Source organism: Myotis lucifugus, unplaced genomic scaffold (genome assembly GCF_000147115.1).
Source record: "Myotis lucifugus unplaced genomic scaffold, Myoluc2.0 scaffold_363, whole genome shotgun sequence".
Taxonomy (NCBI): domain Eukaryota; kingdom Metazoa; phylum Chordata; class Mammalia; order Chiroptera; family Vespertilionidae; genus Myotis; species Myotis lucifugus.
Genome location: NW_005871411.1, coordinates 248687 through 271742, shown reverse-complemented (window position 1 = coordinate 271742; position 23056 = coordinate 248687). Strand labels below are relative to the sequence as shown.

Genomic DNA, 23056 nt, shown 5'->3' with positions numbered 1-23056 from the left:
GCAATCTGGGGGCCAGAGCTGAACTGCTTGGGAGGAGAGGAGAGGAAAAAGGTGGGGTGGTGTTCATCTCTATTCTTCCGTGCTGAGGCCCTCACCTCCTCATCCAGACAGATGGTGAACAAGCATCTAAGACAGTGGTTCTCAACCTTGGCTGCACATTAGAATCACCTGGGAATCTTTTTAAAATCCTGATTTCTGGGCCCCATCCTCCGGAAATTCTGTTTCTTTGTTATGGGGTGGGGCCACAACATTAGTCACAAAGAAACAGAATTTCCGGAGGATGAGGCCCAGAAATCAGGATTTTAAAAAGATTCCCAGGTGATTCTAATGTGCAGCCAAGGTTGAGAACCACTGATCTAAGAAGACACAGCTTTGAGGTGGGGCAAATGAACCTGCGTGGAGGACGAGATCATTAGCTTGCCCGTGTGTCCATGAATCTTGGTTTAGTTTTGCTTAAAACCAGAGCTCCTGGTCTAAATTCCAGCTCTGCATCTACTATGTGACCCTGAGCAAGTTACTATACTCACCGTCTCAGTGACATCGCCTATAAAATGGGGGCAACATTCACGATATATTCCTCATCTGAGAGGGAAATTTCAGATAGAAATATCTGGACATCCATGTTAAAAATTACCTAAGTATGCTTGCAAATGCAAAACACATCTCTGGAAAACACACAAGAAACCAACTATATTGGTTTCTGAACAATTTTAAGTAGGAAAATTTGGGTAGGGAAGTCTTACTTTTCATAGTATAACCTTTTCTATCTTTAAAATTTTCTTAACTGTGTGCATGCATTAAAAAACATTAAAAAAAAAACACTTGATATAGTGTGGGGCCACAAAAAACATTCAATAATCGTTTGCTGCACACGAATCAGCAACCCTGCCTCAGGTTCCAGGGAGGCGGATTTCCAGGGGGCCGTGAGGCAGTGGTTCAGGTTGTAGCTGCTCAGTCACCTGGTCAGAAAAATGTGCCCAGCTCATCAGGCAGTGAAAAGATACACTTTGGTTCTCATTAAATTGCCTGATCGGGAAACCAACAATTAAGTGTGTGGGGAGAGAGGGAAGGAGGAAGGAGAGAGAAGATACTAAAACCAACCCAAGTGTATTTGGCATGGGTGTGTGCCATGTAGATCCTGAGTGAAGTGATATAAAAAGTCCTGTGAATGTTTAAGACCCAATCAGAAAAGCCCCAGGATGGAAGTCCTAAAGGATACCCAGGCTTCCTATCCAGGAACAGCCATGGGCTCTGGAGTAGGAGGCCTTCCTAGCCGCACACATTCTCGTGTCAAGACCAGGAGGGTCTCCACCCAGCTGGGCGAACTGTGAGCAGGACTAACCCTCGTGTGACTGACACCCACTCTGGCGTTGGCAGGCTGCCGGGGGCCCAGGCGACTCATTGGGAAATGTTCTCATTCACAAACAGGCTCCAGTGGCAGGAGACATTCGGGAATCAAGCAGAAAGGATGCATGGGCTAGCTAGTATTTTCTGAACTTTCCATCTTTTCTTCAGAATCTCTGTATATAGAATTTCCTGGTTTAATGTACAAAGAGGCAGAACAGATATAATACAAAACAATGTTATCTGACTTGTATAGTTGAGGCACTTTTAAGGCTCTCCACAAGGCCAACTGACTAGCAGCAGCGCCTCATCAACTTGGATTCCATTGTCTCATAAAGCACAATGAACCTTTATCCTACTGCCTACTGGATGAAGGTGACCCTCCGGAGAGTAATGGCATTTAAGGCTTTGTGACCTGGCCACATAAAACCTCTCTAGCTTTTCAGGGTCCCCCATGATCAGTTCTTCTTGGCTACAATGCCCCTGGCAAAACCCAAGCCATTTTATACAGCTGTTAAATATCACTGCAGCCGTGAAACCCCATCCATGCCCACCCAGGTAGCGTCCTTTCTCAATTCACCAGTTTTACTCCACAGTTAAAAAGCAAACGGGCCTACTGTGTGCATGTCTGGTGCCCCTGAGAGCAGCATCTGTCTTACCTACCTCTGTGCCCCTGGTTGACACCCTACATCAGCTGCAGCATCCCACACTGCCCTTATCACAACCTATCCCTACATTCTTCACACAGTTTGTTACAAATACTTGATTTTCTTCATTTTCCCCAAGACAGGGGTCTCCCAACTTCAGCACTACTACTTGGGCTGGTTAATTCCTTGTGCGGGCTGCTCTGTGCATTGCAGGATGTTTAGTAGGACCCCTAGCTTCTCCCCATTAGATGCCAGTAACATTCTCAGCCTTCAGTTGTGACAAGCAAAAACATCTCAGATTTTGACAAATGTCCCGGGGACAGAGGAAAAGAAATGAGACCTCTGTCCTAAACCAGTGCTACTGACAATGTGTGGTCCATGGACCTGCCCTTGGGTCCCGTTCGAAACAGACTCTCAGGCCCCACCCAGATCTGCAGAATCAGAAACTGAGGGTGGAGGGCCAATGCCCTTTAACCAGGCCTCCAGGTGATCCTGATTTAGCTAAAGCTTGCCTGCCCCTGAAAAGGCAACAAGTGGTCAGCGAATGAAATAACTGTCCACTATCTACCAAAAGGGACAATGAGCCCACAAATCACAGGACCACAATGTAGTAAAAGTTGGAGTAGTGCTTCTCTGAGGTTTTGCAATAACCTCTTTTGCAGTGATGGCAGAATAGATATAATACAAAACAATGTTATTTGACTAGTATAGTTGAGGCCAGCAGGGGGCCACCTGGCCTTCCCTTCAGTACCTTGGAGATGGGTGGGTATTAACTTTGTATGGTAACAGCCCATTTTGTCTTTTAAACTGTTGGCTGTTAGCATATTCTTTCTTAGAGTGAAAATATGTAAACAACTGTCTCTTTCTGGATGTTTCTTCAATTTCAGAGATTATTAAATATTAAGGTCACATCTCAACAGTGACAATATCAGATCAAAGACAGAATTTCAGGGTTCAGTTATAAAGCAAGTGATGGCTTCACATTCAGAAAACCACTTAGACCACCGCTGCCCAAAAACATGGGCATTAGAGTTAACGAGCGCCTGAAACTCACCCAGTTACTACTGACGTTGTTTTAACAGCAAAACACTCACCTGATACTGAAGAGTTCAGTATAAAAAAGACTGTAAAATATTTCATAAAACTTTTACACTGATTACATGTTGAAATCAGTCATTGGGCTAAATAGAATGTATTGTTAAAATTCATCTCACCTCTTTCTTTTTATAATGTGGCCAGCACAAACTTTTAAATTACATGTATGGCTCATGCATTTCTATTGCACAGCACTGTCTACATCATGTGATCAAAGACCCAGCTCAGAGATGAAATGACTGGCACAGGGCTATGTCTGTATTCCAAGTCTGCCTTTGAAAACAGGAAATGTGAAATGATTTTGCCTATTTGAATCCAACTCTTTCCCCCCAGATTAGTCATTTGATATTTTATCAGGAGTCATAAGACTAATTCACATGCATTTCAGGTTTTCCAGAATCTGAACTGGAAACTTAAGTAATATTCATCAACTAGTTTATGTCAATCAAAAGGGTTTCTTTACGGGTGTGTGGCAGGTATGTGCATGATAACCCATGGCAAGTGGTTCCAGTACAGGCGGTGAACAAGGACGGACACATAGAGATTAAACTATCTACTGGGAAGCCGGTCCTGAGTTTGGGGACCGCCCAGCCTAAGGGACTTCTGGTAATACAACCTGCTGTGGTATAGTTTTACCCATGGACTTTCCCAAATTAAGATTTTGTTTGAGTCTCTATTTGTCAAAGTGACAAATGCTAATATACAAGGTGACTAATTGCCAATATACAGCATTATCTTGATGAATTTGGACTCTGTTTTTGTGACTATGTTCTTATTTAGTGACTAATGCAAACCAAACTTATTTCCAAACTTGAGCATTTTAATAAGACAATTGAAACAGATAGTGGTAGGCCACCTTGTGTATGGTTGGCACTCAATAAATATCTGTCCCATCAGTACTTTTACTTATTTCCACGTCTACCAGAATTCTTATTTAATTATCATATTTGTTAAGCAATTTAACTTTTTGGTAACTTAATACCAAAAAGTTAACAATTTGTTTAATGTAAACAAATATAGCCCAAAGTCAATTCTTTCCACTTTTAATTTAGTCGTTGAAACTCCTCACAATGGAAAATTCTTCACTGTGTGATTCTTTTTTAAAAAATCAATTTTAAAAAATTATGTAACGGATATTAAAAAGGCATAAGAAAAATGGACTATTTTAATTTTAAATTTGGAAGTAACTGTAAAAACAGTAAGAATAAAACCTGAGAGGCAGATGTGGTCTCCAGTAGTTGCATTTATGTATATTTTTATTAAAATAAATCTCCCCCAAATAGGGAATTCTAACTGGCGCATTGCTCTACAGCATTCTCCATCTCCCCTCCATTCAGTCTGCTACCTTCTGAGTTCCCAGGAGAAGAGAAAAAAAAACTGCAAGCTCTTTTTACACCATGAGACATCTCCTATCACTTAAGAAGACAACTTGCTCTAAGATAATCATGCAGCATAGGAAACATCACAGTTTATGATCCAGAATTTATAGAGACAGGCCTAGAAAACATTTCCTTGTTTCTGTATATGTCTCTACCATCTAAGATAATTCAATCACTTAGGTAAATGGAGGCAAAGATTAATGGGGTACAGGGAGCACGGGGGGGTGGGGGTGGGGGGGAATACAAAAATGCACTCACTAATGGAAAGATACTTGTCAGTGCTAACACCCACAAGTGCCAACAGATGTGATTCATTTAATGAAGCACGTGCCTCGGATTTGGCACTATTTTCCAGGGGGAAGATCTTTCAGAAAAAGCACCGCATTATACCAGCTACCCTCTTCACCACTCAATGCCTGGCATCTCCGCTGCCTTGAAACTGGCACGTCGTGTTGTGTGTGGGAACCACGCCACCCTGACAGGTGGCCCCGACTCTCTTTGCCAGAGCGACACAATGAGCATCAGATTCTCTGTCCAAAAGTTGGAGCCAACTAAGCAGTGCTTCCCCCAGAGAATGAAAGAAGTCGGGCACTGCCGTTCTAAAATACAGGACCATTCTGGGGAAATCGAGACATGCAGAAACCAAAGGAACACGAAGGCCGAGAAAAGAGAACACACAGGAATACTGCTGTCACAATTCAGTTGGCAAGGACCCCAAATCCAAAAACAAGAGGCCTACGCTGTGTGACTTACTCAATTGACCTTTTTTTTTTTTTTAAAGCTAGCATGATTCTAAGTCAAAGAAAAAGAGATGTCTTAAATCAGAACAAAAATATGAGGAAATGTTAGCTCCAGAGTAAGAGTTATTCTATTTCAGCTGCCTGAACTATGATAAGGAGAGCTATAATATAGCAAATAAAGTTTAAGAATTTAAAACAACTGAGATTTAAGATCTGGTCTTTTACAATGGATTCGAATTTAAAATGGCTGTTCTAGTTATGTAGCAAATTCATTGCCCCCCACTAAGATTCTCTCCTCCCCACTATAAGTGAGACTAATTAAATTTCTCTTCATAGTTCTCACTTCCATGAAATAAGTATTTTAAGTTATCAATTTTGAAAAATTGTTTTGGTCATTCTAGCAAGTTTATCGTGCAGAGAGATTATGTTCACAATCCCAAGTATGAGGTATTAAGAGAGAGATAAATATTGAAAAGATGTCATATCATAAGAAAAATACTTTTTGTTTTGGGCATTCAGAAATAATAACTAGTGCATCATCGACTTCATTTGACTTAGTGTTTTTCCTTTTTATGAGAAAATGTATGCTTCCTTTATAAGGAAACTTTTTTTTTTTTTGAAAAAGGATTCTGTTTCAAAAGATCTTGCTTCGAGATACTCAGGTTAAGCACACACCCACAAAAGGTCAGACAAATGTTATGTGTGTAGATTTTTTTCATTTTATAAAAACCCCAGGATTCTGGAGGTTAGTACAGAATGGCTTGTTAATAAACTCAGGCAGTTAAAAGTTGTCCCGAGGTTTATAATACAAGCATCGCATCTATAAAGAAAGCTAATGAGGTTATCAAAAAAATATATATCCTCTGAAAGAGCTTTTGAACTAGTTCCATCATTAATTTCAGAGTACTCACTATTTTGTTTCCTTATAAAAAATATTAACTCTGTTTCTCTGCAAAAACCTTTCTTGAACTTCAAATTTATATGCAACTAACGTTAGGCCTTTCTTTGAATTTATGTTCAGATCCAAGAAGAACAAAGACCAGGTCACTTTAAACATAAGTTTAAATAATAAATAGCATTAGTATTTGTATTCAATAAACGCTGGGCTGAACTTCCACCAGAAGAGCTTTGAGTCCCAGTGGAACACTTGCAAACATGTGGACAACACGAGCAACTGGCCCAAAGACTCCTCATTGCCATGGCGTGTTTACCCCCCAGTGTCTTTTACAGCCCACACTGACTCGAGGGGGGAAAATAAAAATGTGTGACTATTGTTTGCGACATCTCAAAGTCCAAATGAAAAAATACACACACACCCAATGTCCATTAGTATCAAGGACTCTTCTCTGTTTGACTCAAAGAAATTTAAGAGTAGATGAAAAAAATTAGTAATATAAAACGAATCACCATATGATCCAGCAATTCTACTTCACGGTATTTACCCAAAGGAAACAAAATCACTATCTCGAGACGACACACGCACCATGTTCACCGCAGCATTATTTACAATAGCCGAGATATGGAAATAATCGAAGTGTCCACTGACAGACCGACACATAAAGAAAATGTGGCACATATGCCAATGGAATATTATCTAGCCATAAAAAAGGAAAGCTTGTCATTTGCGACACAACAGACCTTGAAGGCATTATGCTGACTGAAATAAGTCAGACAGAGAAAAACAAATACTGTATGACCTCACTTTTATGAGGGGGTCTAAAAAAAACCACACACACACCAAACTCAGAGAGAGAACAGAGTAGTAGTTGCCAGAGGTGGGGTGGGGGATGGGGTGGATGAAGGTGGTGAAAAGGTACAAACAGCCAGTTATAAAATAAGTAAGTCCTGGGGTGTAATGTATACCATGGTGACAGCAGTTAATACTGTATTGTATATCTGAAAGTTGCTAAGAGAGTAAATCTTAAAAGTTCTTATAAGAAAAAAAAAAAGGTGTAACTATGTGGGGTGATGGATGTCAACTAGACTTATTATGGTGATCATTCTGTAATATATACATATATCAAAGCATTATGATGTACACCTACAACAAATACAATGTTATATGTCAATTATATCTCAATAAAATAATAAACTGTACATTCCAGGGCAAACAAAGAAATTAGGAATACAGAGGGCACAGTCATCAATTCTGCATAAACACACCATGAAAAGAAGGGGATACTTATTGAGTACCTGCTGTGAGGAGGCTACAGGGAGGAAAACGTTGACAGGGTAGTATGGAAAACCAGAATATTCTGTTCCTTGAGCAATCTGAATAATGGAAGCTTTATTTTAGTCAAACTGTACCAGGCTCTAAGTCCTTCAAGGGCATGGACTGTGTCCTTTTAGTTTTTGTGTCCCTGACACAGGGCCTGCTATAAAGGATGCCCTTCGTGCTTGATTAATTATTGGTGAAAGAATGAATGACCAACCCTGATAATCCTGTATGCCATTTTAGAACAGAATCAGAAGTGTCTCACATGAATTCCTTAACCAGAATTATTTTTGCACAGAGCTCTCACTGCTTCTCCTCTGTAAAGTTATTATTAGTTTGTGAAAACTTTGTTCCTCTTAAACAAGACTCGGCCATCATATTTGTGAAGTTGGACATTAATATGATGTTTAAAAATTACTCCATGGAGGGGGGGGGGGAATTATTCCAGAAAGTTATTCTCTATAAACAAAAAAGCTGTGTTTTTTTTTTTAAATCCTCACCTGCGGGTATTTTTCCCCATTGAGTTTTGGAGAGTGGAAAGGCGGGGGAAGGGGGCGAGAGAGAGAGAGAAAATTGATTGGTTGCCTCCCGAACACCAGGGCCAGGGATGGAACCTGCAACCCAGGTACATGCCCTTGACTGGAAATAGAACCCGAGACCCTCTGGTATGCAGGCCAACGCTCTAACCACTGAGCAACACTGGCCAGGGCAGAAGCAGTTTCTATTTTAGCATGTTTAAGAAGGAGTACGGAGAATCTGACACACCGAAGAGAGGCTGAACACATAGTGCCTGTGTCAACGGAGACTAGGAAAGGCTCCACCCAAATTCATCAGCACTGAGACAAAGCAGGATTTGGGAGTTGTGGACAGGAGAGGACAGGGCAGTGCCCGGCAGAGTGAAGGGGCTGTTCCAATGGTGCCGCCTGAGTAGAGCAAGGGACAGGGCTGGGCATCTGGTCTGCTGGATCCTGAGGTTACAGCGGGTGGGCTCAGGACACCGAACCTTCTTGGGGAGGGCACAGAGAACTGCCTCGTGTGTAGGACACAGGACTTCCTCCAAATAAGCAGGTAACTGAGTGTAAGTCCCTCTCTTAAGTGTCCCCGTTGTTCTGCACCTCAGACCCGCAACAAGCTTGGGAGGCAGATTTGGATCATTCCGGCACCAGCCATGAAAACAATGCGTGGGAACTGAAAGTGGCAGCGAAAACCACCTCACGACGATGGAGAGTGCAGCTGGAGGGGAGGGGGTTCCAGCCCACTTTAAACTCCCAAGAAGAAATCATTCTGATATAGTTTAACTCAAAGCCTGCGTGGGCAAGAGGCCACAGCCAGAGGACAGAAAGGAAACAAAAGTCCGAGGCCAAAAATAACTTTCAGGGTCAAGACCCCGAGGCCCGGATGCGCGAAGAGGGGCAACCTCCTACAGCTTTCTATCTTCCAAAGACTAAACAAGCTGTCGGTGACTGCAAGGAACACACCAGTCTGGAGGTGGGTCCAAAGGCTCCGTTTTAATCCACTCTTTCCTTTTCCTAAAGAGGGTTCAAGTGAACAGAGCACCGAAGCCCGGGGAGGTCAGGCCTTCCTGTAGACACAAGGCCGTCAGGAAGGCTTCTTCAAAGGCTTCCTTACCCATCCATCTGCCTTCACTTCAACCAAATGAAAACCTATTCATATTCCTAAAAGGGTTTCCGCTAAAGCCACATCTACCACTGTTATCGGTGTGCAAACACTAAATATTTCCAGGTTAGCTGTCTCGAAAACATCTGCATCCTTAACATGAAAGGCCTGTAACAATCTCTTTACAAAATCCCTTTCCAATTTTAAAGTAAAAATGTCATAAATGTTAAAAGAATGCTCCTGGACTAAAAAAATAAAGGTTATGCCTAACCGGTTTGGCTCAGTGGATAAAGCATCGGCCTTCGGACTCAAGGGTCTCAGGTTCGATTCCGGTCAAGGGCATGTACCTTGGTTGTGGGCACATCCCCAGTAGGGGGTGTGCAGGAGGCAGCTGATTGATGTTTCTCTCTCATCGATGTTTCTAACTCTCTATCCCTCTCCCCTCCTCTCTGTAAAAAATCAATAAAATATATTTTAAAAAATAAAAATAAAGGTTATATTGCTGCTAATAGTTAAGATAGTCCCATTAATACTGAAATATGCTTAGCTAATGTTTCATGAATCAAAGTATTAATTGAAAATCCATCACACATTAAGCACTTTTACCTTTGGTATTAGTTTCCAAAGGTTTTATTTAAAAAAATCTCTCAAAACACAACAACCCAAAACCTATGGGACACAATGAAAGCAGTCCTGAGAGGGAAGTTTATAGCTCTACAGGCCTACCTCAAAAAACAAGAAAAAATGGTAGTAAAAAAAAAAATCTCTCTTTTGTCTGGATGGCTCTCAGATATAATTTTATAATTTACATATGAATTAAAAACAGACACATATATGAGAAAATGTATGCATATGAATTGGAACAGAGAAAAGATTAGCAAAAGGACCCAGGAAAACAATATACAATGTCTTCAGTTTTCCACCTTCTGTGAGAATATTCCATTAAAGGAGACTAATAAATGTATTAATTCACTTGATAGAATTTTTAGCCTCCCGATAATTTTTCCATTATTTCATAAGAGAAATCTTTAGAATTAAAGAGAGGTTTTATTATACCTCCTAAATAAATGTGCCCCACATATGTTAAAACTATCAACATTTAATACTTTCTTCAAAAAGCACTCCTGATGTCTTTGAAATCTATTCAGAATAGGAAGCAGTTACTTTAAAGGAAGATAAGTTAAAATTAATAAAATGGTACTTCCTGAAACTTTAGAGTTGTCTTTGAGAAAAGTCAACAGACTTTGTAAGTATTAATAATGCTCCAATAAAAAATAAGAACCTCACACTCCAGGTGCATAGCTATCCATTTCAGCATTTTTCTGTTTTTTTCCCCCTCCATGAGGTTTTAATAAAAAAGAACCAAAAGCTTTTTTTCTCCTACAATTTTGCTGGAAATAAAATCACAAAAATCAATCACAACTGCTTCAGTGCCTAGGGCAGAAGCTCTTGGTCTCGCCGCACAGCAGGCTGCTCCTGTGTGACTACTGATGCACAAACTCTGCGTTATTAAAAAAGCAATGGAGTGAAACAAGACACCTACAGCGGGCATACACCTTTTCCCCACATTCCCGCAAAGTGATGACCTTATATACGCAAAGAATTTCCCATCTCAAAATTAAGAAGACAAACATCACGCTTACTTTCTCTAAACGCTCTACAGTAGCCCAGGAAGGATAGCAGAAAGAACAGGGCACCCAGGAGGTCTGCACGGCCCACAACACCAGCAACCTTAAAAGAAGGGGAAGAAAAAGAAATTTACATTTAAAAAAAATGTATTTTTAACAAATCCTAAACTTAGGAAATACAAACAAATTCCTTAGAAATAGAAAAAAACCTTATCAGACTCTGCCATCTCTATTAAAATAATCTGCGTACCTGCAACAGCCTGTGGTCTTATCTTAGAATCGGTTTTCTTATGCTTTTGGTCTAGGACTTGACTTAACTGTTTCTAAGAGAAAGTCGGATTGCTTAGAACCCACCGATGGCTCCTGTGTGGGCTGGACAGTCAGCGAGGCACGTACCGTACGCAGCAGAAGCCCTGTTACTTAGCACCCTGTCCCCAGGAGCGGCAGACCTGTGTTTCTGAGGTCTCCAAAGTGGACTGTCAAGTGGAAAATGCTACCAGCTGAAAGGGAATGATATTTAAAAAAGAAAACCTGATTCGAAACATGAAGCGAAGGTGGGAAATAAGGGTTAAAAGTCATCAGGCAGATAAAAAAGACAGGAATAATGACTCAAAGCTGCCTCTGCCACCTTTTCCTCCCTTCAGACCCAAACCGATGAAGTGGGTTAATCTGGAAAGAATGCTTCAAAAGCTATCGACAAGACAAAAGCAGAGTAACATTTCTACCATTCCTCCCCCCATTTTCTACACCTGATGACTGTCCTTCCCTTCTTTATATAGTGACAATGAAGCCATATGCAATTCAAGTTTCATTTCTTCCAGGCTAATTACTCCAAATGTTTCATGGCAAATGAAAGATGCAGAATTCCACCCATGAGTATTGGGTAGTTTATGTGGCATTCTTTACTAACTAGCACCTGGATGTGACATATATCCAAGGGATACTTTAGGTATCACTTTAATGACTGGTAAGTTCATCTTTTCTTAAAGGGCATATGTGATATATGAGATACAGAATAAAAACTATTCTATAAATGGAAATAAGATAACATACAATGAACATGAAATTACTATATTAACATACCAGAGGCCCGGTGCACGAAATTCGTGCACTGGGGGAGAGGGGTGTGTGTGTGTGTGTGTGTGTGTGTGTGTGTGTGTCCCTCAGCCTGGCCTGTGCCCTCTCGCAGTCCGGGAGTCCTCGGGGGATGTCCGACTGCCGTGGAGGTGGGAGAGGCTCCCGCCACTGCCGCTGCACTTGCCAGCCATGAACCTGACCCAGGGCTTCTGGCTGAGCGGCACTCACCCTGTGGGAGCGCACTGACCACCAGGGGACAGCTCCTGCATAGAGCATCTGCCCCCTGGTGGTCAGTGCACGTCATAGCGACTGGTCGTTCTGCCTTCGGTCGATTTGCATATTAGCCTTTTATTATATAGATGAACCACAAGTGTGTGTATAAGCAATAGCTATAAAGAAAGCCTTTTGGGAGTTTCCCACCACACGAGTTAGATGTGAAAGCTGAGGGCAATCACACATTCTGATCTTGAACTCCTGATGCAGGTGCACGTGGCAGCCCGAGGTGTCCCGCAGTCTCTGAGAAGACTGAAAGGGTTGATGACTCCAACCTGTGAATGCCACCCACATCCAAGAGGGAACCAAGGACAAAGGCTCAACAGGTCTGAATGACTATGCCAGCATGCCAGAGGGTTAAACAGTGCAATCACTTCACAAGTGAAGTAAATATGCAATGAGAGTTCTTGAATAGTCTGGCCTGTAACTCACTCAGTGAGGGATACAGTAAATCAGGAGTGCAATGAGACTGAGCAGAGCACACAGTAGGTGCTGGCTCACTGTTAGTTTCCTGCATGAATCCCAAATTGTGCTTCTATAAATGTGAGGGGCAGAAAGGAATGAAAACAGGACACAGCAGCTGAGGGTGAAGCAGGTAGGAGCTCCAGAGCACCTTGGTGAGTGAGGGATGGAGCAGCTGGTCCTGTGGGCCTGCCGTCAGGAGAGAGATGGGAGAGAAAGGAGGGCATCTTCCAGCTGTGGCTATCTACAGAGCCTGAGGATGGCCCGGAACCCTAATTCCTTAGGGAGAATAAAACAAGCAAAGTCAACCCAGAGAAGCTTATCCAAGGGGGTCCTCAGATCATGGAGGGATTGGGGAGAGGGTTCAGAGAAAAAGGTTCCTTGAAATGAGTGAAGGGGAAGGAAGTGGTCTGGATAAATACAAGAATAGGGGCCAAAACAGCCAACCACTTGTTACCTAGGGACAGTTAAAGACTAACCTTTTAGTAGGAGTTTCCCGCTACAGTGATCAGATATGAAATGCTAAGGGCAATTATACATTCTGATCTTGAACTCTTGATGCAGGTTCACTAATGTGAACTTTAAACATCATCACTTATTTTTAAAACAAATAGTCTTCCTTTGGCTAGCTGGTGAAGACACTACCAAGTTTTAAGCAATATACATTACATTGTCTGACATAAAGAAAAACGGGGTTTAAAACACCATGCAATTGTTTTAAAGTAAAAAGAGTATTTAGTCCTTACAATAAATTTTTCACATATTAAAGAGATTTCATAGACAAGATTGTAAAAGGCTATCCAAGCAGACACCACATCTAACTGGGAAATGGGCATGAGTACAAAGAGACTTTATTCTTCCTTTCTGATTTTTGCCTAATATATTTTCAGGCAAAGTTCTTTACAAAGGCTATTTTTTCTTACAAATAACCTAAAACATTCATATCAGGATTTTGAAGGGGTTCAGAACAAATTTCCCCATGATGCACCATTTTGGCATGCTATTTTGAGCTGAAGGCAGTTGAGACTCTATGGGCTCAGGAGAAATTTTTGCTCTTCCCTTAACTATCCAGAAATCTAAATTGGGGGCCTTGCCCTTAATGACTTATTACCAGAAATAACTTTTCATGAACTACCTATAGGGCAGGGCAAACTTCTAATTATTATTGAACATCTGCTTTTATCATCCTGCAAATTTCCCTCCCCCCACCCCCGCACCCCAAGGCATCTCACATCATTCCTTGGCGCAGGATGCCTTACATACCTCATTTTCCCTTTTCTGTCTCTGAACCTTCATGTATGTGGGATCTCTGACTTTCTCATGGATGTGGGGCTCCCGTACATACTTATGTAATTAAATTTGGTTATTTTCTCTTATTAATCTGTCTCATGTTGATTTAATTATTAGACCAGCTGAAAGAACTTAGAATAAAATTTCTTCCTCCCCTACGGTTCTCTAGAGGAATCACTGCCAACCTCCTCCTGCCCCACACCCTCCCCCGAATCCTGAAGGTGGCTCACTTTTATTCCCACTAGGAACAATGTGCACAGGGGCCACAGGGAGGAATTAGGAGAAGGTGACAGGGAGAATGTGTCCCCACCCAGCGCTTTCAGCATTAAGCTCTGGGTTTATTGAACAGGCAGATTAAGGAGGCCCGAGCATCCCTCTCTAATACCCAAATTCAGGCAACTTGACATCTTCATCAATGCTCTGAAGAAAACGAAAACTAACAATTGCCCTGTGTCCTCAGGGAACCCCCAGGGACTGCTTCCTGGTCTCCAAAGAGACAAGGGACTAGGCAACCCCCTCCCTTAGCTCCCCTCCCTCTTCTGGTGACTAGTGTGCTGGAGCCCTTCCCATCTACAAATACCTGAGTGATTTGGGGTGGCATAGCTGAAAATAAGAGACATTCATATGAATTGGAAAGCAAAATAAAACTGATTACAGGTATGCATATATGCATAACCCATGGACACAGACAATAGGGTGGTGAAGGCCTGGGGCGGGGTGGGCTAGAAGGGGTCAATGTGGGGAAAGAGGGGGCATATGTAATACTTTCAACAATAAAAATTTAAAAAATAAAACAACAACAACAAAGAAGGATTACAATTATTTTACTACCAACTGGAGACCATGAGGTAGGAAGTCTGTAGGGTGTGACTGACCGATCTCAGTTTGCCTATGGCTATTCCATAATCCCCTTAGTCTTAAGCAAAGGGGATGGCTGGTCACCCCAAAGACTGGAAAATGTAGGCTCTTTTTTAAAAATCCTCAACCAAGGATATGTTTTTTATTGGTTTTTATAGAGAGAGGAAGGGAGGGAGAGGGAAACATCAATGTGGGAGAAACATCAATCAGTTGCCACCCACATGCGCTCCAAGGATGGAACCCACAACCTAGGTATATGCCCTGACTGAGAATCGAACACACAACCTTTTGGTGCATGGAACAATGCTCCAACTGAGTCACCTAGCCAGGACACAGAAAATGGAGGTTCTTATTTTCAGTGTGCAAAAGCATTCTCATTACTAATGTCAAGACACAAAACACATAAATGTTAATATACGGAAATTTACAGTACTAACACGGGAGGGGCCTACACTGCCACTACTTTCCCTTAATAAATGTAAACAGAAGCAGCACAATTACTCCCAAATCCTCAAGCCTCATCCCAGATCAATGTTCGTTGGGGGTGGGAGGTGGGGATGCTGTGCCCAGGGCCAGGCCCCAGCCCACAGCACAGGCGGCCTCCTCAGTCCTGGCCTGGAACTCTGAGGAGCTCTCCCTCCATCTGATTCTCTGGGTCGTCCTGCTTTATGCTCACTTTAAAGCTGGGTTACATGTAGAGTGGAAAATAACAGGGAGGTGTAGGTAAGAGGAAACTGAATACCGACTATTTGTCAAAACAATGGAAGGTGAATATATAAATGATCTGTCTTAGGAATGCTAATTTCTAATAAGCCTAAACTTTTCCTTGCATTATGAGTTCGAATGACTTTCATAGAATGGAAGGGTGGGAGAGATTAAGAAATTTTTTCAGATACTCCCCTTTCTCCTATTTTTAAACATCGCAAATGTAGAATTTTGGTGGTAACATCCCCGGATTGCATTTATCTGGGGAGGTGTGTGCACATCCAGTTATACTTGTTGGCATTTCAAACTTGTTTATAAACTAACTTCTCAATATTTAAAATCAGAGTTTTAGAAAAACGTCTTTGGTTAATAATTCAAATATTTGCTTTTGCTTTTAAGATCACACAAAATCAGATAAGTACCAAATCAGTACTTCTGCCAGAAATTCCCTTATTTCTGATTAATGTGTACACTATTTCTGAATCCCAACAAACATTTAGACCATAAAGAGAACTAGGACAGAAACAAATTCTAATGTGAACACAAATATATAGCTTGCAGCAGTTCCCAGCGTGCCAATACCTGAAGTCCTCTGAATTTGCTGAAGTAAAAAATTATGAGAATTTTTTAAAGCTTTAAAGTAGATATTAGAAGAACACTGAAAGAACAATTCCACAACCCTCTTAATACCAAAGAATAGGTAGTTTAATAAAATTTATAAAATCAGACGCTCAAGGCAGGAATTCTGCTCAAACTTTTGACACTTAATTCCAAGATGCTCAAAGCACTTGGTTAATGTGTTGGTATTTAAATAACACATGAAATGCAGAAATGAACTATGGAGAAGTAATAAAGCACATGTAGTATTTTATATGAGGTACTTCATGCTCACAGAATGAATGAGCAAAATAAAATCTTTTACCTCGGCAAACATGATGACTTACATTTTCAAAGGGTTCCCATGGAGGTGGGGGTAGCGTGGTTTCTGAAACCCCCATATGGTTTGTAGCACATATACTCAGCAGCAGCTCAGTGGAATAAAGGCATGGCCCACAGGACAGCAGGTCAGGCCCATCAGGAGCTACCAAACCACATGTCCAGGGGAGGAGAATAATGCAGGGAGCCAAGAAGAGGAGAAGGAAGGTGGGGAGAATTCGTAATTCCACAGCAGGACTTGGGGACCCGCTTTCTAGTTCAACTCAGAGTATGGCGGCAGCGTCTCTGCACAGACCTGGGACAACCAGGTTTCAAGTTCTATTCCTACATCCGCCAGCCACGTGACTGCCCTGGGATAAGTCCTTTACCTGTCCTCCCAGGCCAGTTCCTCTCCTGTAAAGTGAAACTGTGATGCTGCCCCATCTGATCCCACAGAATTTTTGTGACAATCAGGACAGTGTGAGAAAGTATTTTGCAAACTATAAACCTCTCAGCTAACGCAGGAAAATGGAGAAAGGTAATGCTGGCCTCTGGCTTGTATACCCCAAAGCCAGGCAACATTCAACATGCATACCTTTGCAGTGTGGGTATAGGAGGGAACCAGAGAGCATCAGCAGTGAGCAAACCATGCTGCCATTCTAAAGTCTTGGTCAATTGGGGACTCTGCATTTTTCCATGAGAGAGACCTGCTGGACCTGCATACAACTGTCTCCAACGCCTGGCAGGGCACCACCACAGCTCCACAAGCATTTAAAGGGAGCCTGTTTTAGGAAACAAACCCACACAAGTGCAGATGCCACGGGTGGGAGATACTCACACACTCGGTGTGCACCGGGTGCACGGCAAACAGCAGAGCGGCCAGCAAGGAGGACCTGGGGGCCAGGTCTAACCTCCGGCCTTTGCTGGTGTACTGCAGGCCGCCAAACAGCACCGAGAAGACGTCCACCATGAGGACGGAGATGCCAGCGTGCAGGAGGATGTTGACCACGTGGAAACTCACGGGGTGGAAGCCTCCCGACAAATAGTAGTTAATCCTGTAGCAGAAGAAGGGTGCTCACACCAGGCGCGCAGAAGCACATGAAATAAAATGCGAACCATCTAAAGGAAAAGGCTGGTGAGTAAAAATACTAAAAGGAGAAAAGAAAGACGTTGTGCAATGTTGGTTAAAATAACACCCAGCTAAATAGTGCTGCTAAGCTAAGAAAATTGGAGAGAAGGTAAGAACAATTAGCTGCAGAGGGGGAAGTAGACGACAAGGGGATCTCAGAGGAGTGGGACAGAAAATACGTGGAGAGGGAAAGCGAGAGGAAAGCCAGTCAAATTTTTAAGTGCAAAAAAGGCAAGACTGCAAAAAAATATATCACACGTTACTCATGGCTATCCCACAGGAACCTGGATAGAAGACAGTCATGTAACTTGCTTATTCAAAAAAAAAAAAAAAAGGTACTTTACAGTTTTTCTACCAGCCTTCTGAACAATGAACCACTTTCTCATTGTCAGGGATTCTTATTTCTGACTGCTTTTCCATTACCAGTGGTTCCATTTCATCATCTCCATGCTTCTTTGAGAGATCTACAGACAAGTATTTAATGCGTCAAAGAAATAGCGATGAATAGAAACTCTGTGTGGTGAATAAATCTATTTCATGCAAACAGCTCCCTGATTAACGGGGAGAGTTAGATTGTTTTTAACTTTTTTTTTTTGCCTATTGACTTGGTAACAGCAGGAAGATTGATGCCTTTTATTTGTAGTGAAAAAAAAATGACAATTTCATGTGACGCCACATGTTGCCCGTCTCACAGTTTCCTGGGTATTCGCCAGCAAAGGGTCCAACCTCCAAGAGCTGTGAAACATGGACGCTTCGCCCATGTCATGTCATCCTTGAGAGGGCATGCTAACCGCTGTATTGTGGTCCCACTTTTAGCACCTTTCCTGCCAGAGCAAGCCCTGCAGTAACGTTTCCACATGCAGGTCCTCTCCGTCCTCCTGTGACCTAACTCCTAATAGTTAGAACTGTCACGTGCTTCTTGGAAACCTATATGGGTGAGTGGCGTATGCTTCCCTAGGAACTATTAACTTGACTCCCAGACCCCGGGAATCCTGTCACATGCAACCTGGTATATTATAATGCACAAGCTGTGGGTGACCCTCGCGTGCAGCCCACAGTCATACCTCACCTGAAAGTCAGGACGGTGAGAGGTCGGTAGGACTTGTGGCTGGTGTTGCTGCTCAGCCGACTGCCCCAGAAGTCATGATGCCACAGGTCCCCAAGGGGCGTTTCTGCTCGGAGGTCCTGCAGGAACACAACCAGAGGACATTCAGGACAAAGGAGTCATGACTCCTGAACCCATAGCTAAGCCCTCACCAAGTCCCCTTCTTTAAAGCTCCTCATACCTCTATTCCCCAACCCTTCCACCACCTGGGCTGAGCCACCATCATCACTCACCTAGGACACAGACAGGCCTGCTAGCGGGTCTCCTGGGCGCTCTGATACGTTCTCCACATTGCTCTTTCCGAAATGCAAATTGAGTTACTCTACCCACCTCAGCTTAAAACAATGCTACAGCTCCCTCTCTCTCCCCACTTTCTAGGAGAAAGCCAATTGTTTTGACATAGATGCCACAGTCTGGGGTGCTCTGGCTCCCACCAGCCTCTGCAGGCTCATCTCTTGGGCTCAGTGATCTGCTAATGGCCTTCGTCTGGTCTCCACACAGCTCCTGCTACCGTCCACTCAAAGGCTTTGCATGTTCAGTTTTCCATCCAGCTGGTCACTCCTCAACTCTTCACAACTCAGCTCCTCCTGCCATTCATATCTCAGCCATTGAGCTATGACCTTTCTAAGGTGATGCAATTTCCCTTCCCTGCGTCTTGGGCATCTTGCACCCGTCCTCACAGTGCCGGGCACACTGGCGATTTATAGTCTAGTGACTATTATCTGTCTGCCCCACTGCCCTGGGGCTCCGAGAGGCGGGGACACATCTGTGTTTGCTGGGGGTACATGGAAGATGTTCATCTATACTGAATGAATGAATGGACCTTATAGCTAAATGAGGTCACTATTACCCTCTCTCATGAGTGTGGATAAACATGTATTTAAGTTTCCCATTTTTAGTCATGAGCTAAGCAGACAGTAATATTAAAGGAAAAACAACTTCTACATAATTTTTAAAGATAAATATCACTATTTAAAAAATTATACCTATCTTACTATTAAGGTAATTTAATTTGGTACTGTACTACAGATGCTTAAAAACGCATCTTTTTTTACATTTAAATTTGAAACTGTGTCTAACAAGAAAAAAGGCAGTCAGGCTACTGTGGAGTAACAAAACTGAATATTAATTTTCTCTTTAAAGCATAATTAAACAGGAATATTTTAGGGACTAGAAATTATGATGTTCTGAGCACCGCATGATATATCAGTCAAGATTGTGCAGTAACCAAAATCAACTCTGATTAATGTGAGCAAAAAAGGAACGCTTTAAAGTGAGTACAAGGTTCCTGGACGCCCAGGTGGGCTGGAAAAACAGGTTAGGACGGTGCAGCCAGAAGCACACCCACAAGTCCCACCGCTGGCACCTCCCTGAGGCTGCCTGGGCGCCTCCAGACCCCACCTCTTTGCATGACTAGCTCCTCACTCCAACAGGTGGCACACCTGATAGGAGAGCCTACGTCTGTGTCTGTATCTAAACTGGACAGTCTTTGTAGCTTCTAACAACCAGAAGGCGGGGAATGCCCCAACCAGAGGAAGTGTGTCAAATCGTGGCTGGTCCAGAGAGCACCCAGTGTCCATGGCACACAGTGGATTCAGTGAGTCCTGGCTACTTAAGTGCTTGCTAGCTCAAAAGGACAGGCTTGAGAAGAGGCAAGAGATACAAGGTTGGTTACCTGATGCCTACCCTGAGGCGGCAGTTCTCTTCGACTGGGTATCAGCTTCAGAGGCCTTGAGTGTACCAACACCGTCTTTGAGTCGGTTAGATATTTCTGGAAGGCCCTGTACAACCCACCCACTAACTGAGTCCACTCAGTTACAAAACTGGAAGTCCACCTTCTTTTGCATTGTCTCAGAAGCACCTGTTCAGTAGTTGTGAAAGGGTCAGGCAGAGGCTCTTTCCTTCCATTTGAGCAGTAAATAAACACCAACCAAGTTCTAAATATTTGATTAGGTGTAGCCTACACAAGCAGGGCGCACTACAGGAAGGCCAATTTTTCCTGATAAGGATTTACGGAAAAGAAGTGTTATGTCTGAAATTCCTGCTAACTTCACGTCTCAAAGAAAATCATCTCAATGAAAGAAGGCAACTCAACCCTGCAAGGACGCATCTGGAAAGCAGGCTTTAACACCAATAACACCCGGTAACAGCCTGCTCCACATTACTGTAGGCACGGTGCCAATGAATGGAGAAGTGCCTTTCATGAAACAGGAAAAAAAAGGGAGGGCTAACAAGTTGACAAAGGGGCAGTGTGATGCTCTAGAAAACACTGCCAAGACAATGTGCCATAGAGCCACGACTGGCTTCATCTGCCTTCCCCCACCCAGAAGGAAAGAGAACTACAACCACCCCCCCCCCCCCAGGGCATCCCACATACAACAGAGCTCAAGCTGTCCTGGCCTTACTTATCAAAGTTCTCCAATATGTAAGTTAACACCTTATATATCTTCCACTTAAGAAAAATGGAAGAGTCAAGAAACTCTCAATAAAATGAAGAATAAAAATTTTAAAGTAAAGGCATACCCTCGAATCCTTGTTAGGAATTCTATAGCTATTAAGCCACCAGTGTGACATACATAGTTGCTTAGGGCTACAAACTTCCTTCTTTTTCCTTTAAGCCTGGCTTTAAAAAGAACTGAAATAGAAACATCTGCAGGTAACTGCCGGGTGAATTGAGGAAAACTACAAATGAAGAACTTGAATTAAAAACAAGCATCAACAATGCTGTAGTTTCTGCCGTCAAAAAAAGAGAAAATCAGTTGCAATGCATTAAAATAAAATATATGCAAAACAGTCATTCCTCCCACCCCTCCTGGAAAAGAATGTTTGTCACATAGACAATTTTTTCCAATATTTTCAATGTGATGATGAATTTTCCCTCATTTGGTTGAATCCATGACTTCAAAAATTTAAGAGCATTAAAAAACAGTGTTACAAAGAGTTGCTACAATTGCATCTACCAGAGAGAAAAACTAGTATATTCCTTCAAACCCTCTTCATTGGTGAAGGCATACACATAAAATATCTGCTGAGTAACTAGATTGTCACAGGACTCTAACCTGTGCCCTTTCCACAGTCTTTCTCCTCTCGGCCCCTGCCTGTCCCCGACTTTCTTGTTCCGGTTTTCTTTAAGCTCGCTGAAATCTTTTTCTTCCCTTCCCACACCGTATGGCTTCTTCCCTATCCCTAGGTAGCAAGTGGAAGAGATAGACTTTCCCTGAACCGATGTAGCACCCACTGGTGAGCAGAAGTGCTGGGATTTTGCTGATTCTGCAAATGTGAGTCTCTGAACACGAAACGAGCAGGAACTGCATCGCTCCCCACCCTCCAGCAGCTGTCAGCAGCTGTCCTGATGCTATCATCCAAGGACAAAGAGGCCAGCTCGCTGCCTGCTGCTGAGGATGTACCTTTTGGTGAATGATCACTGCAGCATATGTGTGATTTTCTTTTTTCCTGGAACAGTTCTGCCCCAGAGTTCGGGAGATTTATCACAAACCCTGAAATACTCGGTCTGCAATGCCCTGCAACACGCTTGCCTTGAAATCTTAGAATAACAGCCTCTCTGATACATGTGAGGCCTGTGGCCTCACATCACAGCGGCTATATGGGGAGGGTAGAGCCCGAGGTGAGGCAGGGGTTGGAGACCCTGCTGCCAGCAATGAAACGGGCCCTAAATCCAGGAGACACTATCTAAAAGAGATGGGGAATCCAGAGCACAACTGCAGCCCAGGCAAAGGCTTAACCCAAATTTAATAGAAAATAATGCAACACCAGCTTAGATGACTACTGAGACATAGGCAAGTGGTTCACACAAGTTTATCAGGAAGGAATTAAGATACGAACCTTATTGTTAACAATAGCTTCGGAGTCATCAAAGACAAACTCTCCATCATAGCTCCGTGCGAAACACACGAGGGAAACCAATCCCACGACGAACTTCGCCCAGAAAGGAGGGGCAGAGGATGGAATGACGTGCTCCAAATCGGCCTCCAGCTCGGCCATCTTGAAAACCGCAGGCTGTCAGTCTCTGCCTCCAGCATTATGCTGGTTAGAAATCTGCAAGAAAAATGACATAATTATTTACCAGCGCACTGTTCGGAATGCTTCCGCAGTGGGCATACCTTGAGTGAGGGAGAGTGAGACAGCCATGCTGCTGCAATTTTAGAGCATGCACTCCTTAGAAGGTGTAAGTTGCAGTTTTCAAACTTCTGGTGGGCAGAAAAGGCACCTGGGACACATTCGGATTCTCCTGGGCCCAACTGCAGCCTACCAGACTGAAACCCCTGAGCGTCTGATGCTGGGTTATCTGTGCGAAACACTCATTTAATGGACTCCTACACTTATCAGCCTCCTAACGGAAATAATGTTTTACAGTCTTGTAATCAGTTTACAAAATTTAAAAAAAAAAGTTACCATCTTACTGCATTCAATCAAGAAATATTCATTGTTCGGTCTTATCACATTGTATATGGAGGAAGGGTGGGGGCATGAAACATGACTGGGATTCTGAGAACTCAGGCCGGTTAGATGAAAATCTGGGGGAGAGGCGTTTAATAGAGATAACGAGGCAGGGCACA

At 42.9% G+C, this 23056-nt stretch overlaps 1 protein-coding gene across 5 annotated transcripts in view; it reads right to left on the bottom strand.

Moving 5' to 3' along the window:
• TMTC4 (transmembrane and tetratricopeptide repeat containing 4) overlaps positions 1–22558 on the bottom strand; it is a 58920-nt gene extending 36362 nt beyond the window's left edge. For 4 of the 5 annotated variants that reach the window (XM_014466813.2, XM_006101454.3, XM_014466812.2 and 1 more), the window contains exons 1-4: positions 22323–22558; positions 18444–18559; positions 17084–17300; positions 10681–10768 (exon numbers count right to left, since the gene is read on the bottom strand). In XM_014466813.2, coding sequence (XP_014322299.1) covers positions 10681–10768; positions 17084–17300; positions 18444–18559; positions 22323–22481 — 580 coding nt within the window. In that variant the 5' untranslated portion in view covers positions 22482–22558. Of the gene's footprint in view, positions 1–10680; positions 10769–17083; positions 17301–17718; positions 17839–18443; positions 18560–22322 lie in introns of all 5 variants that reach the window. The other variant, XM_023764922.1, reaches the window with a different exon arrangement.
• Between the last annotated feature and the right edge of the window lie 498 nt (positions 22559–23056).